This window comes from Folsomia candida, unplaced genomic scaffold (genome assembly GCF_002217175.1).
Source record: "Folsomia candida strain VU population unplaced genomic scaffold, ASM221717v1 Fcan01_Sc049, whole genome shotgun sequence".
NCBI classification, from domain to species: Eukaryota; Metazoa; Arthropoda; class Collembola; order Entomobryomorpha; family Isotomidae; genus Folsomia; species Folsomia candida.
In genome coordinates, this window is record NW_019091241.1 from 95,542 (window position 1) to 114,648 (window position 19,107).

A 19,107-nucleotide genomic window follows, 5' to 3' on the forward strand; every position below is an offset into this window, starting at 1 on the left:
TGAGCTCGCCAATATAGCATAACATACGTAGGATTGTAATACACCAGGGACCTGGAGACATTATGCATCGGGTCGTCGTGGAGTGGGTGACATGGTCAGTCAATCAGTCAGTTTTGAGCAGTAACAGCCATTATTTCCGACCGTGTGGCGTGGGGTTGGTTGGTGGCACACAAATAGCGTCCGAGAGTTGTCTGGTCGTGCTGAAAGGTGGTCTCCTCCACAGAAGAAGCAGCAGCAGCAGGAGTTCATGCAAATTGAATGAGACCATCAATTGGGCCGCCGTTATCACAAGTATCCAACAACAAGGCGAATGCATGCATGGAATGTTTGTCGAAACTAACCAACCAACCAACCACTTTACTCTGGCTCGTGGTGAGCATACGCCTATGTGAATTATGAGTCAGCATACCAAAGGGCGCACCGCATTGGCACTATCATCTCAAGTGTATTGACTATTTCGCTAACTTTCTCCGAGGAGGGTGGTTCACTTAGGATGGACGGGGACGATCCAATAATTGGCCACCATTCATAACCAGACTTGCAATTAATTCTTGGGGAAAGTGACATCTTATCGGCGAGACGGAGGATGATTTTGGAGTGATAAGTGACACAATGTCTGGAGTCTCATCGATGGTCATTTATTGACGTACCTACACATGTACCTGCACGCTAATGGGGGAAGAATAAGCGGAAAGTGCAGCACTGGTGGTGAGGCGGACGACTGACTCCTCATGTTGGTAGTTACGGACATCGTATCATTGGAAATGCTTCAGAATGTTTTCCTGGCCGATCCTCCTGTCACCCAATCGCCGTCCTGCTTTCGAAGCTAATCGTGTATGAGCCAAGTTAGGAAACAACTCCCAATTTAGGGGACACCAGTTAGTCGTTCGGCAGAGAACGGGTCGCATTGCAGCTCAGCGTCCACCACAAAACCCAGCCTAAATCATTGAGATAAAATACGTGAAGCACATTGCACATCGTTGGATGGGAGTGGATAACCAAGTCTTGGGGTGACCTGGGTGCTAAATTTTTGAGAAAGGACGCACTCTCCACAGTCTTCTTCATTCTCTCATTAATTAACTGCTTCGTGTGCGCGTGCATTTTTTGGGTGTCCACGGCACATGGGAATCACTGGTAAGACTCCAGATTCGCTCCTTTCCTCTCGCTAATCCACACTCGAGTTAGCTCAATTTAAATTCAATGTAAGGTTTTGCTGGGCGGTGAATAAGTTACACGATCTCGAGTTATGCACGTCTTAATTGACCAGTGACCGAGCGTGACCTTCGTCTCCTTCACCCCAATTTTAAAGATTAGCCCCGCCTTCCTTTCCTTCCTACTTATTCACAGTCTGTATAACAATTTGGCGTTATTTTAACTGGCATGATTCACTAATCGTCCTCAGGTACCTTTGAGAATAGTCCGCGAAAAATACGTGTGTGTATGGCCACGATAAAAGTAATGCAAAGTTGCAAAGCTGATTTCGACATTGGAGAATAATTTAAAAGGTCAGACACACTTCGGAGGTTCATGATATTTCAGCAACTTGTACAAAAAACGTGTTTTTCAATTCCCATTTCGAATTTACTCTTCTCTGGAGAATGTCAAAACATCAATGCAAATTGATTGGTTGACATCGTATGTCAGCCTCACCGTTATTTGGCTCGTGTCTCTGTCATTTGCAAATTCCATGCAAATAATGGCTCCCACTCTTCCACTGTAATCAACGACCCGGCACAAAAGTACCACTCGTTAAAAATTTAGCTGTTTTATAATCCATTTAGTAGTAGTAAAAAGGTGCATAAAAACATGGCTAAGATACACACTTTCATACATTATTCACGATTATGTACAGAATGCACAGAAACAATTCCTGAATGAAACGGTGACTAATCTGCCTGCCAATTGAGCATACGGCCAATGAAAATAGTAGTAAATAGTTGTCCACTTTGGTACATGATTCATCACGACTTGGTATAAATAGTCCCGACAATTAACATTGTTTTTCTGGGGCTGAACGGGACGGTGCCAAAACACGAGGAATAACAAAGTATAAAGTGAAAGTACGTTATTCATGATGTACACACACATTGCACCAATTCATGATTCAGTCTTCTCATGAATGAGTCCGTCATGTTTAATGTCTCGTCAATGTTTATGACAGGACGTCAATCTCGCCATGGTTCTAGTCATTGCACTCAAGGTTCCAAGATCCTCTGCACAGTGGCGACGGACGACTTTCACCTTCGCCTAAAAGTTAAGAAATACGCGGACGCAACCTTCGATTCACATTATTCTTTCAATCGGCTTAGCATACTTGCCCTTGAAATTCACAAGTAGCACCAATCGGAAATTCCATCATATGGCATTTGTCAATATTCCAAAAGTGCTAATTTCTCTGATACCTTGTTTCCGTGAGTTGTGAACAATTTCTGTGAATTTTTGCCCTGTTCTGCTCAAGGTTGAAGAAATGAGGGAACAAACAAAGTATTTGACCATGAATTGCACCAATTCTGTTAACCACCAGTGATAACCATCGATAATAAGACACATGGATACTCATATTCCATGAAATATTGATGCTGCATACATATGTACAGGATAGAGCTGGGGTGCGTTGAAGGCGGAAAAATAAGATAATTTAAGAGGTCAAATATTCATTCAGCTGAAAAATTGATTCCTCGTGGGATAATTACACTAATTTCCATTTTGGATTGATTCCCAAGGACGAAGTCCGATCTCTCATCGTTTCGATCCTTCACCTCAGCCTATGAATTCAAGCTGATAGCTCTCCTTGTCTATAATTTAGGTTATTGTTTTTCCAGCAGCTCTGTTTTCGTACCTCATGCAAATTCGTTCCACTTTTAGCCACATAGCTCCATCGACCCTCGTCATGTCGGTGGGCTTTTTTGTCTCTTGGTGGAATCGGATTATCGGAACAATGTTGTCCCCGTGGCATTCCTAGTCCCTCTCATACGTGCACTTGTACTGGTGTGTAGTGTACATGCATGCAAATAAGTATGCCTCCCTCCCATGCACGGTACGAGAATGGAGGAATATAAGATGGAAAATTGCGATAATAGTTGTTCACTTATTTAAACCTGCTCAATAATTCACGGGAGCCGCTCCCATCCACCACTTTCCAACAACACTGCTCCAAAACAATATCTCTTCCCACCATCCTTCCCTTCTTATCGGTTATTAAGACTCCGCGAACAAAAAATATAATCCATTCAACTCCTCCATGATAAGTAATTGCCAAGTACATGCATTTGTTGTCCACGATTGGATTATTTATGCTCTAGTTGTTGGAGCAATCAATTATTCAGCCGAGGAGGGTCCCATTACTCGAGCAGAATAATTTAATGAGAATGAGAAATTGGCTACGGATGCATAATCTCGTTAGCTAAATTCATTAGTGTACTCGTTCGCATTCTTTCGTCAAGTTGTTACCTTTGAATATTGTCCGTTATCATTGTTATCAATGCGTTTAAATCTCGCTTGAATGGGAGGAAAAAGCAGGGGCATCAATGAAGGCGTGGATTTTGCACAATGTATTTTTACGAATGGTTTATCTCACTGGATATCTGCATGCCCAAAACTTGGTTAGTTAGGGGACGAGCTGGTGGTGGTGATGTGGCAGGTGTGCAATTAATTAAATCTAATTGCTGCTGGCCTTTTCGGGTTTTCTTTTCTATAGTTTTGTTCTGTTTGCGGATAATTGGGAAAAGTCTCCTTCGTGTGTGCAGCCACTCGTCGTCGTCCTATGCTAATCCCCGCACAAAAGCCTCATGTAATTCCATATCCCTCTTGGGTGGCGTTCTTTCTCCATACTTTTATTCTAATTGCTCTTGTCGGACTTAATTTCGTGATCGAAATTGGTACCCCAGTGTTCTAAATATGCTCAATGTGACTCGGTGGGTCGTCCTCTCCTGTTCCAGCAGAATTGTATCCACTCCAAATCTACACAAGTGCCCGCTCTCCCGTATGCAATGTATTTTTACTTTTTCGTAAATTTTTCATTTCTTAGATTAAGCTTGTAACTGTGTTAAGGTTATTTCAAGTAATGTTCGATTCCTTTATGGTCCGCCATGTTTCGTGTGCTTGATAATCATGCAAACCGTGAGGTATACCCGTAAACTCAAATGTATTTTGTACGAGTCATGCAATGAGCTGTTAGCATTAAGCATTAATTAGAGTACTTTCGATTAGCAAATGAGACATGCTGCGCAAATTTCAGAGATCATTGCAAATAATTCACAACAGACGATCAAGCGTCGATGTGTGCAAAATTCTTGTCGGTTGGAAGCACATCGAATTCAATCGGATTATGGGACGGACTTATTTTTCCTCTCTGAAGGGAGCCGAATCAATTATTCTATTAGGCTGAACAAGGTAAATAGTTAATAACTCGTAAAAATTGGGAAAGTGTCACGCAAAGGAGGGGATTCGCATTATTGTTGTGCATGGCATTTGGTGAATGAGAACGCGTCGGGCCTTTTGTCCTAATTTGTGCCACTCAAGTATTTACTGGGTTTGCGTTGGACTTGAAATTCCAACTTGTTCTATTCCTGGCTGGGCCAAACACACCACCAATAATTCAAAGTTGAAGTAGTAAAATTGAGAACTGGAGCAGTGCGAATGTAAACATTGTACTTGGAGTTTAAAATGCCATCATCCATTTGGTGTGGCCGGTGTGGGGCTCTCTCCGCTGGTAAAAGCACAATTTGTAGCCGCAGAAGAAATAAAGTTTTCAGCCGAGGTGAGTGAAATGCATGGGCAAGAAATTGTGTGCATAATGTTGGGTAGGAGGTTGCCCATACGGAGGGACGACGACGGATGGATGAAGTGAGTGAGTAAAAAGGTCGGCGTGTTTATTTTGACAAGGGCCAGCCAGCGAGGAGGAGGTTGTTTGTTATTTAGCTAAATATTGGCAGTTTGCATGACATGACATGTGGCGAAACAAGCTGAAATGCAAACCAGACCTAGAAAAAACAGCAGCCTAATCCTACACATCGTGCATTGTGCGAAATAGTTTCGACCCGCTGCCCTTTCCAACCGCACGAGCAGGCTGGGGATTCCATGATATGGCTCAAATAATGAGTTGGCACACAAACCGTTAAATATAACCCATTGAGGAGAAAAATTAGCATCAGTCTGTCTTTGGAACTTGGGTGGTTAATTCGGTGATCATCCATTCTGGGGAAAAGGTCTTATTTACACGCATCCTGTTTTTGTGCATTCCCAGGAAGGAAGTGACGCAGCCTGACACACACTAAATGACAGCTTGTATATTCGGAATTAAAGTGGGCGATGCCGGAATAAAGTTCCAAATTCATGTGACCAAGCGATCGAGTTTGTTATTCAGAACCCATAAAAAGGAAAGAAGAGGAACTCGCGAAATATTGAGCAATAGTTAAGAAATTAGGACGATGACAAATCCTGGTCTGCCTCTGGGACACTGTCGACAGATAGCGGTGCTGATTTTGATCTCCTGCATTACTTACGTCTCACCTGATGGTAAGTCGCCCTTATAACTCAAATAGAAATAGGTTCAACCAAGATACTGATGAAATAATGCGAATATAATGTGTCGTAGTGTTACGACGCGACGTGGGGCACCCAACTTTCACTCCTGGTGGCGGTGGCGGTGGGGTCCAGATGGACCCTCCGCCCTACAACGTGAGCATACATCACCTGTCCCCCCATTCTGTCGAGGTCAGTTGGAACTGCAAAGGCCAAAACTCCCACGACAAATACGAAGTTACGCTTAAACCCCTCGAAGCCAGGTATGAAGCCATTTCTAGTGCATGGGGAAAGCGACAATGAAACAATGAAAGTTAACAATAAAAATTGCTATTGCTCAAATTGCTCCGCAGTTACAGAGTAATCGAGACCGTCCCCTTCAACACGTGCTTCATAAAATTGGAACGGCTCGATCCCAACACGAGCTACCAAGTTTCTGTGGCCTCCTTTGCTGGAAAGGTGCGGAAACGATCCAGCTCCGTCATCTTCAGAACTTTTGGTACATTTTTTGGTCCCTCTTGTTGTCGCACTACTGCGGATACTGACTTTTTATCTTGTTCCCTTGGTTTGGTTTCACGTAGCGGACGTGGATGTCGATTATGGGGACGTTGTTGAGGACGATACTTCACCCTCGACAGCCACCTCGCCCTCGTCCTCCCAGGGCGGCAAAGACCGGCTCCGACTTCCCAGGGTACGCCTCGTGGAAGTGAGTTTGGTGGGAATGGCGCTGATTTTGTGGGCAGGAGCCATCGTCCTCTTCTTCCACCGCTGGGGTAAGCGCCCTTTCGCCACTTGTAGAGCGATGCGATTTATAGAGAGGTTTCTGCTCAGGAAAAATAAGAATGCTCCTCCCCTTCACACCCGACTACAAGGAGATGAAGAGGACCACCTCCATTTGCGCCAACTGCTCCATGACGCCCCATCACCAGGTAGGTTTTCTAGCCCTAGAATGCATTGTAGCAACGAGATGGATCCGAACTGTGTGACGCTGTATGACGAAGCAGTCTTGGGCTTATCCAAGGGTCCTGCAATAGCCCATGTTAAATGTCAAGAAAGGGAGCTGACCAAAAACGTTTTTTTCTCGCAATTCTCAGTTTCACAAAAAAATAAAAACTTCTTGACTCGTGAATTACGTAGAAAGTAGAAAGAAATTTAAACTCGATTTGGATTCACGGTTGGTTTTTATTTGTTAGGTCCGAAATTACGACTTGTTTTCTATGGACTCAAGAATCACCATTTAGCTGTCCCACCCACGACTACCACCACACGATTAGCAAACAATCATATCTCAGCCACTGATTTTATAACGACCTCTCGAGTATATTTTTAGCTTAGCCGCGTCGGGTGTGTATTTTTTAGACAATGCTCCCTAAATTCGACTTCCAGCAGTTATTCCTCACCTCCAGTGTATGAACAGGACAATCAATTCCACGTGTCTGTATTTACATATCTGGGAGGTGAAGCTGGTTAGTTAGTTATCGGTGCTGTCTCAACTCAGACTGATTACAATGTCTACACTTCCATTTACTGTACTGAGATCGAAATTAGTGTGTGAGTGACTCCCGATAAGGGGAAACACATGTCAAACCCACTAAGAAATTGACGCCACAATCCAAAACCACAACTGTACGGACATTTTTTACAGGTTAGCTCCCTTTGGACTTGCATTCCAAACAATACTTAATGATGCCACTACCACTCGTTTTTGTCTAGTTTTGTAACTAGTTGAACACTTAGTCAGACCAGTCCTTCTCCTGAGAGCACCTTTCTTTCTCTTATGATACACACACTCTACTCTCTCTCTGCTAGCTCGGTAGATCATATAGGTCACACATTCTTGACCCTTCCCCCCACCACAGAAAAGTAGTCGTAAAGTACACTAAACCAATGGGTTCCGTTGTGTCAGAACAAGGCATTGCTAGTTTTTTTCTCTCCCTGTGTGCAGTGCTGCCGAGTGCATCAGTTGGCATACGCTGGTGCGGAGTTCGTGGGACCGCTCGTCGGAGGTCCGGTGACCATGTCGCTACCCACGAAGGCCGACCTCGTCACCGTCCCAGTCACCGACACGGGTTGCAGCCCAATCCGACCGAGATTAAACTCATTCATCGTCTACGACATCGTAAGTCCACCTCAGCTCTGTCTCAAAAATTCCCATAATGCTCAAATTCCTCCAAACGTATGCAATGACTCCCTTACTTTCGTGCGCGCCCTTCCCTTGTGCACCCCAATCCCTAATAGCGTTTAATCAGCTGAATACGTATAGTTTGATGGGCGAATAGAATGGATCGAGTATTTGTGTTCAGGCAGGTTTTGCTATCTGTCTTGTCGCTCGTGCCGTTGTTTTCGAGGAGTCAATTAATAAATTGCGAGGTCCGTCTTATGTAAATTCTTAAAATAGGATGCTCGTCATGCAAACGAGTGGGTGCACATATCCATGCGAAACGTACCAGACTGCATAATTAATTGGCTATCAGGATGGTAATGAATATAGACGCTGCCTACGCACATATCCCGGCACTAAAGCTGCATAATTAAATCCAGGTAAAATAAGAGATGGTTTGAGAAAGGAGCCAAAGGAGGGTGACATTTCAAAGAGCGAGAGACGTATTACACGTCACGCTAGGAACTATTTAAGTGGTCGAATCGTGGTATTGGCTGGCCAGCCATGCTTATTCTTGAGATGGGAACACTTGACGGATTTTCACCCATCGACCGACCACCACTCGTGCCCATCCAGCTTGCATTTGATAAGAGAGAACTAACAAGAATAAGAATGCGTAAGAGCAATCGATCAAGGATAAATTGCTAGGGAGGCAATTTAGTCGTGCACTCGATAGGTTTTCTCCTCTACAAATCTACCAATGCTCACGTAAGACATGAACAAACTCCTCATTCCTTGCAGCATATTTACGATACTATTAACCATATCTGCACACGAAGAAAGTGGACAAATTGCATAATCCGATGAGTCATTGAATTATATAGGCTGTCTTATTCCAAGGGTTTTCCACTCGGGGTCGTTTGGAGGATTACTTAATTTGAGGTTACTCCAGGTTGTGTCCCTAAGGTCGACTTTGCCAAATATGTAGACAAATAGACTAATAATCCTTCAAGAGGCCATCCCAAAGTTTCAAACCCCCCAAGTAAAACATGGCTTGATGTGGAAACAAAGGAATCGGGGTGGTCACATTTTGAAGCAAAACTGCATAATTCCACCCACTCATGACAGGATAGGTTTACTTAGGTGGCAAGTTTTCGAATCCTCCAAGATTTTTACAAATTTGCAAAAGTCGATTAAACTGACAGCCTGTGACAACATAAAATATCCCAAGTGGAAAATCCTTTCCCTTATTCCTAAAAAAACATTTTTGTTATCTAAACATGTATATTTTTGTATGTAATCCAGAACGACTGCAGAAAGGAACATCGTGCAGGAATGTATCGGAAATCAAAGAGTGCTGAGCACTTGGCACACTACGCCCCCTTCACGGAAGAGGAGCCTCATGGGGACATTATTTCTGTGGATGTGGCTGGAACAGAAATTTGATTCATTATTGTTCCCATATTTTACGACAAAGAGCTACAGAACACGGTTTTGGGCTACAATTCAATAACTCACTAATTTTATACAGCTTCATTTCCGGCAAGATAGATTTGGTCCAAGTATAAAGACGGGGAATTCTATCTTCTCAACTATTTGCAAGCCCCCTCACACAATAATATTCGTCTCAAAGTATTGGGAAGAATTAACTGTCTCTATTGCGCAATTCTAATAAATATGTAAATAAACCAATAAACGTTGATACTGCTACTGTTTCGTAATGCTGAATTTATTTGTTGAAAGTTATTATTCATAATAAATTGATCAGTATTGGTGAATATATAAAAATAGAAATATATAAAAATTCTAACATATTTTGTACTGGTCACGAGGGATAAAACGGAGAATTAATCACTATTTAGTTATCACAGTCAGTTCGGAAACTAATAATTAAGGTACGAAGATTTCCACATGAGTATTTCTTAATAAAGAGACAATTTCAGAAAGTCACTAAATCTTATACTTATACATATATATCACAGTACAGTCAGTACAACAAGGCAATGCAATTGCCAAATGCAACTACAAACAAGGTATACAAATAAATAATTGCTATTTCATAAATTTCATACGATCTGGACTAATTTTATAACAGTCTATGTTTTAGCGCGTGAGTTTTCATTTTGTTTCATATTCAGTCTAATGAGCAGAGATCCGTGATTAATTAATCGTGATTAACGGATTAAGGATTGGGATTAAGGATGAATAATCCTTAATGCTTAATCCCAACAAAAAAATGTGTGAAATCAATCCTTAATCCTTAATCCCGACGAAATATTTTTGCTCCATTAATCCTTAATGCTTAATCCCGACGAAGCATGCCCAAATTATTAATCCTTAATCGTGATTAGGATTAATTCTCACGAGAGATTAATACTGCGAATGAGCAAAGTAACAGTTATTCTCAACCATGTGATATTTTTCCATTCTTTCTACTTTCCTCTCCTGAAATTATCTAGCATGCATTATATTTTTTAACTTTATATTGTTGCTTCCATAAAAGTACTGATTCAATCGTTAATCATGGCGAACAGGAATCTAACTGAACTGAAAGGTTTGCCATTCGTTTTGACCGGCACATTTTTTGATGTCGAAGAACTTGACAAGTCTTGTGGCTCTGTAAAGGCCAGGGGCATAGCTTGTGCACCAAAACTTGCCGTAATTGGCGGGGATATTATTCCAACATTGATTTTTATTACGTACTTAACGCAATACTACTATATATTGCACGTTTTGTAAGTATTTGAGATTTGACACATTAATATCGCTGTGTCGATAATTCTGTGCAGGAAAATAAAAATTATATTAATCCTTAATCATGAATTAATCAGGATTAATTAATCCTTAATCCTTAATCCCGAATTCAAAAGCATTGTGAATTAATCCTTAATCCCAGCAAATTGAATTATTTAATTAATCCTGGACTAATCTAATCCCGGAATAACATTAATCCTTAATCCCACAAAAAAATTCATTAATCACGGATCTCTGCTAATGAGTGATCCAGTCTTTAGGAAATCTGTTGAAAAAAATAAAAATGCATTTCATTAAGGAAGGTTTACAACTAACAACAATTAAACAATTACATTTTGTAGTATAATTCGGGGGGATATTGGCACCTTAAAAATGCAATTCTAAAGGTTCTAATTCTAATTGAATGCAAAAGCCGGTTTGGAAGGAGACAAAGAAGAATCCTCAACTTTCCCAGAGCGAAATGGAAGAGCGGTGCTTGCAAGAGCCAACTACAGCTGCCTTTCACAAAGTCGTCATTTCGTTTTTTGACTACGGAATTTAATTCCCTCTACTTTAAATCTTCTCCTGAAGGAACATAACCAGGCCATTAAAGGTAAAATGGGTTAATTAATCTTTTGAAGCCTAATCGTATATGTGATGCCGATATTTTTTATTTTTATTTTAGAGCAGAAACAACTTTGAGTAGTACTACGCATATTATTAACATATCATCGTGAAATGGACGGTTCTGGAGAGGGATATTACAGGTCCCCTCAAAGGGGGTGGGGTCATAGACCACCTCGCTACAATAACTATAATTCTCCCGGGGGTGGTGGCGGCGGCGGCTGGCAACAACGGCCACCTTATCGGCCTCGCCAACAACAAGGCTATCGTCCAAACAGCCCATTTTGCTCCACTCCTATTAATCAACGGCCCTACCACCACCGACCCTACAGGCCCAATTTCTCTGGAGGACAAAACAGACGTGGTGGTGGCAGGTTCAACTCCCCTGGAGCATTTGTACTACATTTATCTTTATGATGCCCGTTAATTGTTATTTCAGATGTTTTTTTTATGCTTTGTTTTGAGGTAGAATGATAACCAGGAGGAACAACATCAAGGGATTGATGCGTGGGTGAGTCCAGCAATGTGGGATGACCCATGGAAGCCATTCACTGCTGCTATGCGTCAGGCAGGTGATGATGACACAGGAAATGAGCTCAGAATGGAGGATGATAACCTGTCAACAGCGAAAGTTGGCCATGATATGAGTACTTCAAGTGAAAATATTACGGCGACGTCAGAAGTGCTGGATGTGAGTGACATGATTTTACGATCATTTAACGAGTCCGCTGGAGGAGTGGATGAGAGTGCAAACCCTTTGCCTGATATCAGCCGCGAATTGTTCGACAACTCCACGACGCCATCCTCATCAGCTCCAACTCTCCCCCATACAAAGACTGATGAGGAAAAAGGGGAACCAATTAAGCTTGACAAGCAAGCTGCACAAGACTGTCCGTGATAAGGTCATGAATTTTCCATTCTCTGACCTGCCAACGCCAGCTAAGACTGATGCAAGTTATTATTTTTTGTAATGTAATATGGATTATGGATGCGAGTGAAATACATGATGAAATACACAATTTTTTGTGTTGCGAAGTATAATGTCCTAACAATTAAATTTGCCCATTCATTCGACCTCTCATCATGGGAATCAAATCGGAAAATGAAAATGCGTCCGTGTCGATTAATGGATTCAAGTTTCGTTTCATCGATGCAAAAATGCATGTTATACTTGTTTCATTTGATATAAAATACTTTTCACTACATTGATAATGTAAGTAAGAGAAGGTTTTCATCATATAAATAATTTGAAGCTAACCTTAGTTGTATTCTGTATTCGTCAGTTTGACAACCACCGGCTTTCTCCGTCTCATCATCATCGCAGATCATCACCAAACTCAATTAACTACTCATTTTTTTGTATCCACAATTCCAGAAAGAACAGAAAAGAAAATCACTCATTTTGTTGCAAAGGAAGATTTCTTGATAGATTAGCACGAGAAGAAGGAAGTGGGTGGGGAGGACCCCCTTTCATCTCTTTATATTTCGCATCATTAATACGCTGTGGCATCCATCGGGCACCGTGAAGACGAACTAGTGTTTCGCGTTAGATCTGGAAAGATAAAATATTTTTTTGGTTATTCATCAAATAAATATGTAGGATTATACATATGTGTACTATTGTGTACACGGTATGAATGCCAACTATTTTGGCAAGTGAATTTGTATTCCAAATGAACAACTTTCTTTACGTGAACGTGAATGAACGTAAGAATGTGCATTAAACTTTGCTACGATTGTCAAACTTGATATATTACGAAAAACCGTTTTCAAGACACTCGTCGACATTGGGCAGTTTGATGGAATGCGTGTTGGTTTAGGTTTAGACTGATATTGATGAATCTTGCTAAAAAGCTACGTTTAACAGTAGCTAATCTACGGTTAAGCGAATGAGTCAAAAACAATGTGTGAAAAATATTCCCTCTTTTTCAAAATATGTTTGATGCATAAGTGCCGAGGAATTGTATTATCATGAAGGCAGGCAAATGGTGCATTTTCATCGTCATTGGCTGACACCACACAAAAAGGATTTGATTTCAACGAAAACGATTCATTTCACAAAGTTGGTTATTTGTGTACATTTTAAACATCATGTTAAACAATGAAATTACTACTAAATTATAAAGAGAAAATACTTGTGAAATTCACTCCGAATACCTTCAGAAGAAAGCCGATGAGGAACTCCATTAGTGTCCAGCCAAGACAGAGGGATAGCAGCGAGAGATACAAAAAAGGTCTTCGTGTGATGTTGATGATGACGATGCGGTGATTTGTTTGTCTTGTCCAACAACTCTCTGAATTTGCGACGTGGTTCGATCTTTCATTCAGGACATAAATTGTGGAGCGGGTGACAATTTTATACACATAATTGGGGCGCACACACAAGAATAATTGTTCTAGAGCTTTAAAATTGATAAACCGTATGTAATACACTACTACCTATTTCATAACAAGAGGGTGAAGAGCTGTTATACAAAAGATCATGCTTGGCTAAGGAATAAAATCATTAGTGGATATTTCATGAGGATGAGGAGCAGATGTCGAAATCCCCGAATTATTCTGATCTGAAAACTTTCCAGAAACGAGTCCCGATTGACCAGATGAAGGTGGTGGCGGACCAGCCTGAGCAGCTTCTCGTTTTATTCGACGTTGTTTCTTTGACCAAAGCTCATGACAATCTTGCCAGGTGGGAAGGTTGGGAGGCTCCATCTCTTCCGGCACAACATTTTTCAACCATTTGCTCTCAAGGGCAGCTTCGGCAGAAATTCGCTTGTCCGGATCTAATTCCAGCATTTTGTCCAGCCTAGACATTTCCCAAACAGAGGGAGGATTGTTATTATTTTAATAACTTACCATTACGATACAAGTTCCAAAATGACACAAAATAAGCTTTCTCAACTAGGCGACGCAATAATTTGTACAAACGAAATTTGTCAATAGAGAAACTTACAAATCCAGAGCGGATCCTGGCATACAGCTCATTTCCTTGCGAAGACATCTATTATAGTTGCGTTTAAAACGAATTGTTGCCCAGAGTGGAAGGTTAATAACATTGGGCCAAACAGCCGGACTTGGTGTCCCACACAGCCTGGCAATAATTTCCAACTGTGCAATTTCTGCATTGGCTTGAAACATGGGTCGTTTCAGAAACAACTCGCCCAGAATGCAACCACAGCTCCAAACGTCGATTGCTGGGCCGTACCTTTCTTCGCCCAGGAGTAGCTCGGGGGGTCTGTACCATAGCGTGATCACTTTATTTGTGTAGGGACGAGACTTGTCTTTGGCCAAGTACAGACGGGCGAGTCCAAAATCGGCCAGTTTTATTTGTCCCCTAAAAATACGCACAAAAGAATTCTCACATTATAGAAATTTGTAAGAGCGCCACGTCAAGAGTCAACCCATCACAACAGCACTTTTGTATTTATTTATTTTATTTTTTGCTGTTTACTCGTGATCAGATTACGAATACGGAAAAGATATTTTTCATCGAATCGTCAAATTTAGCGTTTCATCATGTGTAATAAAGAAGAGCAATAGAATTGCTTAATGTGAAGAGAGAACCCCAACCTGCCTGCTCCACACCACATCATCATACCTGTTGTTCATTAGAATGTTGCTGCATTTAATATCACGATGAAGGAAATTCTTTTGGTGACAGTAGCAAAGGCCATCAAGGAGTTGACGCATTATGCTCGCATTATGCTCCTCGGTAAAACTGACCATGCCTGACTCTAAGAGACCCATCAGATCGTGGTCCATGTACTCAAATACCAGGTAGAAACTCCCACGATCCTTTATTTAACAAATTGAAATTGTTTTCATTTGTCGTTCATCAGTAGAGGACAAATGTGATATCTTACCTTGCGGAAATCAAGCGCATCTTGCTTATCGGTTACAATTTCCTTCAGATTCACAATATTTTTGTGATTCAGCTGTCGAAGAATTTTTATTTCTCGAACAGCTGTGATGGGAAAACCTTCCTTCTCGTTTTCTAAGCGAACTTTCTTCAATGCTACCAGCGTCGCTGTATTACAACACCAGGTTAGTTTTTACATAAATCAAAAATAGTTAATAATACTGAGGTAAGTAAATAAATGTTTACCAGATATGGAATCCTTTGCTTTATAAACCTGACCATACGTCCCCTCGCCGATTTGGGCGATCATTTCGAAGGAATCTATGCATCTATCTCCCCAATCAGGGAGCTCTTCGCGTTTGTCAATTATTTTTGGTCGTACGATCTTCCGTCTCACAGCCACAGGACCGTCAGGACCAACTGCACACAGAAAATCAAACATGACAATTTCATTAAGCCCGTTGCAACTCAAGGAAAAAGTGCATTGATCAATCACCAAACACTCTCAAACATGTAAGTATTTTTATAAAAGAGACAAACCGAGCTAAAAATCTTATTAGTATTAAGAAAAACTGCACGGAACTCTATTAATTAATTTACCTGGGCTTATCAAGATCAATGTATATAGTATATAAGGACTCAAGTGGCCCAGGACGGAGTAGTAGTCAGTATAAGCGCATACACATATAAGTCAGGAACGTAAATGATGATATAAAGAATGACTGTCTTACCCGGTGGCATGGGAAGATCTTTGGTTATGCTCACTTTCTGATTTTTCATCGAATTCTTTAAAGCTTCGCTGGCCCCAAGCAAGTTGTCGTATAGTTGGAGGTGAGGAGGAAGGGCGACTCCGCCGCTGGAGGTAATATTATTGTTAATGTTGTTGTTGTTACTGTGTCTGTTGATAGACTCCATTCCAGGTGGAAAAGGTAAACTCATAAGTCCGAGGGATGATGAATTGTTTGTTATCACAGGCTTGCTTTGTTTTTCGGTATCTGTAGCTTTGGATGCGCGACTGTTGGTTGATGTCGAATCCGTGTTTTTGGAGTGGTTAACTTTCGAGTCAGTATTATCGTCTGTTTCATTCGTTGTGGATCCTCGCGAATTAGAATGTTCATCACTACCATCCCCAATTGTTACTATTTCTGGATCAGTAGAGGTGACCGAAGGAACAATAACGGGAACGGGTGAGGGCGACCGCTCTCGTGGAATTGGACCATGCTTCCCTCTTCTTAACTGGGCAAAAAAACTTGTCGCTTCCATGTTCCCCATGGATGGAACTGTAGGCGTCAGCACCTTTTCGTTAGTAGCAGGAGCAGGTGGATAGATGGGGGGACCGGGCTGCCTTCTCTCTTTGGGTGGCCTTTCGTAGGAATAAATATTATAAAGATAAACTATAGCAAGCTAGAAAATGTACAAGGCAAAAGTGTTTTCTTAACAAAAATATACATACATTGGACTTTCCGACTCTTTCCTGGACCGCTTTTTCTGTCTTCTATGTCGACGCTCGTCATCGTCATCTTGAGCTTTTCTTTTACCAAAGTCAGATGGAATATATTTTTCATACGCTTTTGGTGGCAAGGGCGGCGTATGTGGGGACAGCAGAATGGAATCAGTTTCCATTCCTCCATTAAACTCTTGTCGAGAAGAACTTCTACTATCTGGGGAGATTGCTTCCGTGTTGTGAAGTAAATCGGGAGCTGATACATTGGACATTGGCGTGATTGGGCTACCAGAAGGAAGATCTGTGGGTGTTGTTGGAAGAGGAGCATCTGCCTCGGCTCCCGGAGGGCTGACGGGTTCAGCATCTGAGTGAACGGCAGTCAAGTTGTTCATTGCACTAGGTTTTGAAACATTCCCAGTGACCGTGTCATCCGCATCAGAGCTGATGGGACTTCCCAAATCGGACGAAGGCTTCCTTTCAAAATTCCTATACAGAATTTAGAGAAAATATTAATTATTAACGTGGACAATATGGACAATAATCTTATTAATAAGATCATTGTCCATAATTAGAACTTGTATTAATACAATATCTAATTAGATCAAAAGCAGAGGGAGCAACTTACTTTTGGTGTAGTTTAGCATTTGTTGAATCCGAAATGTTGGAATCATTCCCATCCTCGTTTTCGTCCTCTTCCTCATCGGACTCACTGGAAGAGTTAGAGCCAGAACTTGTTCGGTGTTGCTTCCGATGCTTCTTATCTTTCCCACCCTTCTTCTTCTTCCTTTTGTCCTTCTTCTTATCTTTAATCTTTTTCTTGCCCTTCTTGCTACTCCTCTTTCTCGCCTTCAGTGAGTCTCTATCTCCGTTTTCAGGAGTTTCTTCAGGAGACGACCCCTCTTTGGCTTCTCCCTCAACCTCCCCATGTTGTTGAGTTGGCGTTCCCTTTGCACTTGATTCGTTATCGGAGCTATGCGCGGTAGAAGGCACGACGACTAAGGGTCCCAAAGACGGTTTGCTACCAAAGTCCAAAGACAGCAAAGGCTTGGGGCGACTTCCAGGGGTGGCTAAAAGTGGGATTCTTCTTTCTCGCTCCGTATTGCTACCTCGTCGATGATCATTGTCCAATCTGTAAATAATTTACAAATTATTAGATCATAAGTCGGTTATATAAAAGATTTATCTAAAACAAAGTTTACTACAAAGTACTCTAAAAAAATGTATAATGTGTGTACCTATTTTTATCACCCCGATTTTCATCCCCTGCAGCCGCTTCATCTGAGGAAACCTCTCCTTCACTGACTGATCGAGAACTGGACCTTTTTCTATACGACCTGCTCTTTTTATTAGAATCTCCTCCCGTCGACGTTTGCCGTCTGTCACCACCACCAGTCTTTTGCTTCCCTCTATGCCCCTCAGAATCACTATTGATCTCTCCCGCTTCCGGTTCTGACAAGTTATCAGAAGAGACTTCAGAGTAGACTTCCCTTCCTCGACTACGACGAGAGCTGGACGAACTTGCAGAATCCCGATGATTGCGTCTATTTTCATGACCATACGGATCCCTGCTGCTGGGACGATATCGTCTTGCACTGTCATCTCTTTCTCTGGGAGGTGGAGGATATGGGGCTGAGCGGTGAGGGTGGTATCGATCTACATTTCCTCTGCCCCCACCTCCTCCATTGTTGTGACTATTTGGTTGGCCGTGTCGGTCATATCCCGATCCACCGCCATATCGGTCTGGTCCACCTCCACCCCTGCCGTGATAGGATGATGACGACGAGTGCCGATAGTTGTTGTAACGATTAGAAGGCCCATTATCTGGCCTTCCGCCGGAACCACCAGGCATTGTTGTACCCCTCAGGCCTACAAAGGAAGATAGAATAAAACATTTTGAAAACATTGCATCCGAAAGAATATCAAAATATAAGCTCATGTTTCGTTAATACGTGTATATTTTAATTAACTAATGATAGACTTACCTCAACTATAACAGGAATGGATGCCTGCCTGCGTTGTGCGAATTTCACTCTTGCATATTCACACTTTGATATGCACTGATTTTTGACACGATGACGATTAAATCTCTGTTTTTTTAACTAATTGTTTCCCACTTCAGTTATTGACTGTTCTTTGTACGACAACGTTGTGTGTGATGCTGAATGACTTTGAAATTATCGGAAATGTATTATATTTAACGAGTATTTAATTTAAAATCGGGGAACGATCAGTTTTCAGATTTGCTTCAATCCATCCAGTGCTTGCGCTTGCTGAGTGACTGGGCTGCTGCTGCTCCTCCTCCCGGTTCCACTCGCTTGCTGGCAGAGGGAGCAGAGGAGGTTTTCGACACCCAGCACTCGTCTCAACCTGCCCCGCGGAGGAGGAGGCAACTTGCGACAACCACTTCCGCCATGGACATTGAGTGAGACGGAATAGTAGACCAAGTAAGTAGTATCAGTATGAGACGCCATATAACTGAACTCGAGCGGAAGTTGCGTAAGAGGAACAATGGGAAAGTGATCTCTAACACGCGTGGAATTTCGAACAACGGGTTGATGGTCTTATTTATGCAAATCTGAAACGTCATGTGAATCGAGAGTCATAAGGAAAATATGGTTAAATCCATTTGTGCTAGATGTGTGTCAGTTTATCATCTGTAAATTTATAAGCAAACCTTTTATACGGCATTATTATCATTGGGCTTTATATCGTAATTTGTTTTATGACAACATTTCATAGGTTATAGGTCAATAGGTTGTGCTTCTCCTTGTGCAAAACAACCGACGTCATCTTGAGCAGTGAGATCATTTTACTTGGTGGTGAGAC

At 41.8% G+C, this 19,107-nt stretch overlaps 3 protein-coding genes across 8 annotated transcripts; 2 read left to right on the top strand and 1 right to left on the bottom strand.

Annotated features, from left to right (window-relative positions):
• Positions 1–894: 894 nt before the first annotated feature.
• Positions 895–9,345, top strand: LOC110862087. Of its 2 annotated transcripts, XM_035845268.1 has the most exons (8): positions 895–1,134; positions 5,246–5,517; positions 5,597–5,786; positions 5,877–6,022; positions 6,105–6,296; positions 6,355–6,452; positions 7,469–7,642; positions 8,930–9,345. In XM_035845268.1, exons 2-8 carry the CDS (start codon positions 5,430–5,432, stop codon positions 9,068–9,070), a joined length of 1,029 nt encoding a protein of 342 aa, XP_035701161.1. In that variant the 5' UTR covers positions 895–1,134; positions 5,246–5,429; the 3' UTR covers positions 9,071–9,345. The 2 variants fall into 2 exon arrangements, with proteins under 2 accessions (XP_035701161.1, XP_021966934.2); XM_022111242.2 differs by lacking the exon at positions 895–1,134 and having other exon boundaries at positions 4,927–5,517.
• Positions 9,336–18,563, bottom strand: LOC110862171 (cyclin-dependent kinase 12). 4 transcript variants are annotated; one of them, XR_004833350.1, is made up of 13 exons: positions 18,264–18,563; positions 17,517–18,147; positions 16,907–17,410; positions 16,291–16,767; positions 15,569–16,200; positions 15,084–15,257; positions 14,842–15,005; positions 14,577–14,773; positions 13,932–14,312; positions 13,139–13,784; positions 12,240–12,533; positions 10,588–10,643; positions 9,336–9,763 (listed from the first exon to the last, which is right to left on the bottom strand). XR_004833350.1 is itself a non-coding variant. In XM_035845266.1 (10 exons), the coding sequence occupies exons 2-10, from the start codon at positions 18,128–18,130 to the stop codon at positions 13,472–13,474; spliced, it is 3,456 nt and encodes a 1,151-aa protein (XP_035701159.1). In that variant the 5' UTR covers positions 18,131–18,147; positions 18,264–18,563; the 3' UTR covers positions 13,135–13,471. The 4 variants fall into 4 exon arrangements, 1 of the variants encoding a protein (XP_035701159.1); XR_004833349.1 differs by having other exon boundaries at positions 10,550–10,643; XR_004833348.1 differs by lacking the exon at positions 9,336–9,763 and having other exon boundaries at positions 10,549–10,643.
• Positions 10,834–12,022, top strand: LOC110862172. 2 transcript variants are annotated; one of them, XM_022111348.2, is made up of 3 exons: positions 10,834–10,970; positions 11,043–11,377; positions 11,451–12,022. In XM_022111348.2, the coding sequence occupies exons 2-3, from the start codon at positions 11,096–11,098 to the stop codon at positions 11,877–11,879; spliced, it is 711 nt and encodes a 236-aa protein (XP_021967040.1). In that variant the 5' UTR covers positions 10,834–10,970; positions 11,043–11,095; the 3' UTR covers positions 11,880–12,022. The 2 variants fall into 2 exon arrangements, with proteins under 2 accessions (XP_021967040.1, XP_035701162.1); XM_035845269.1 differs by having other exon boundaries at positions 10,844–10,970; positions 11,048–11,377.
• Positions 18,564–19,107: the final 544 nt, after the last annotated feature.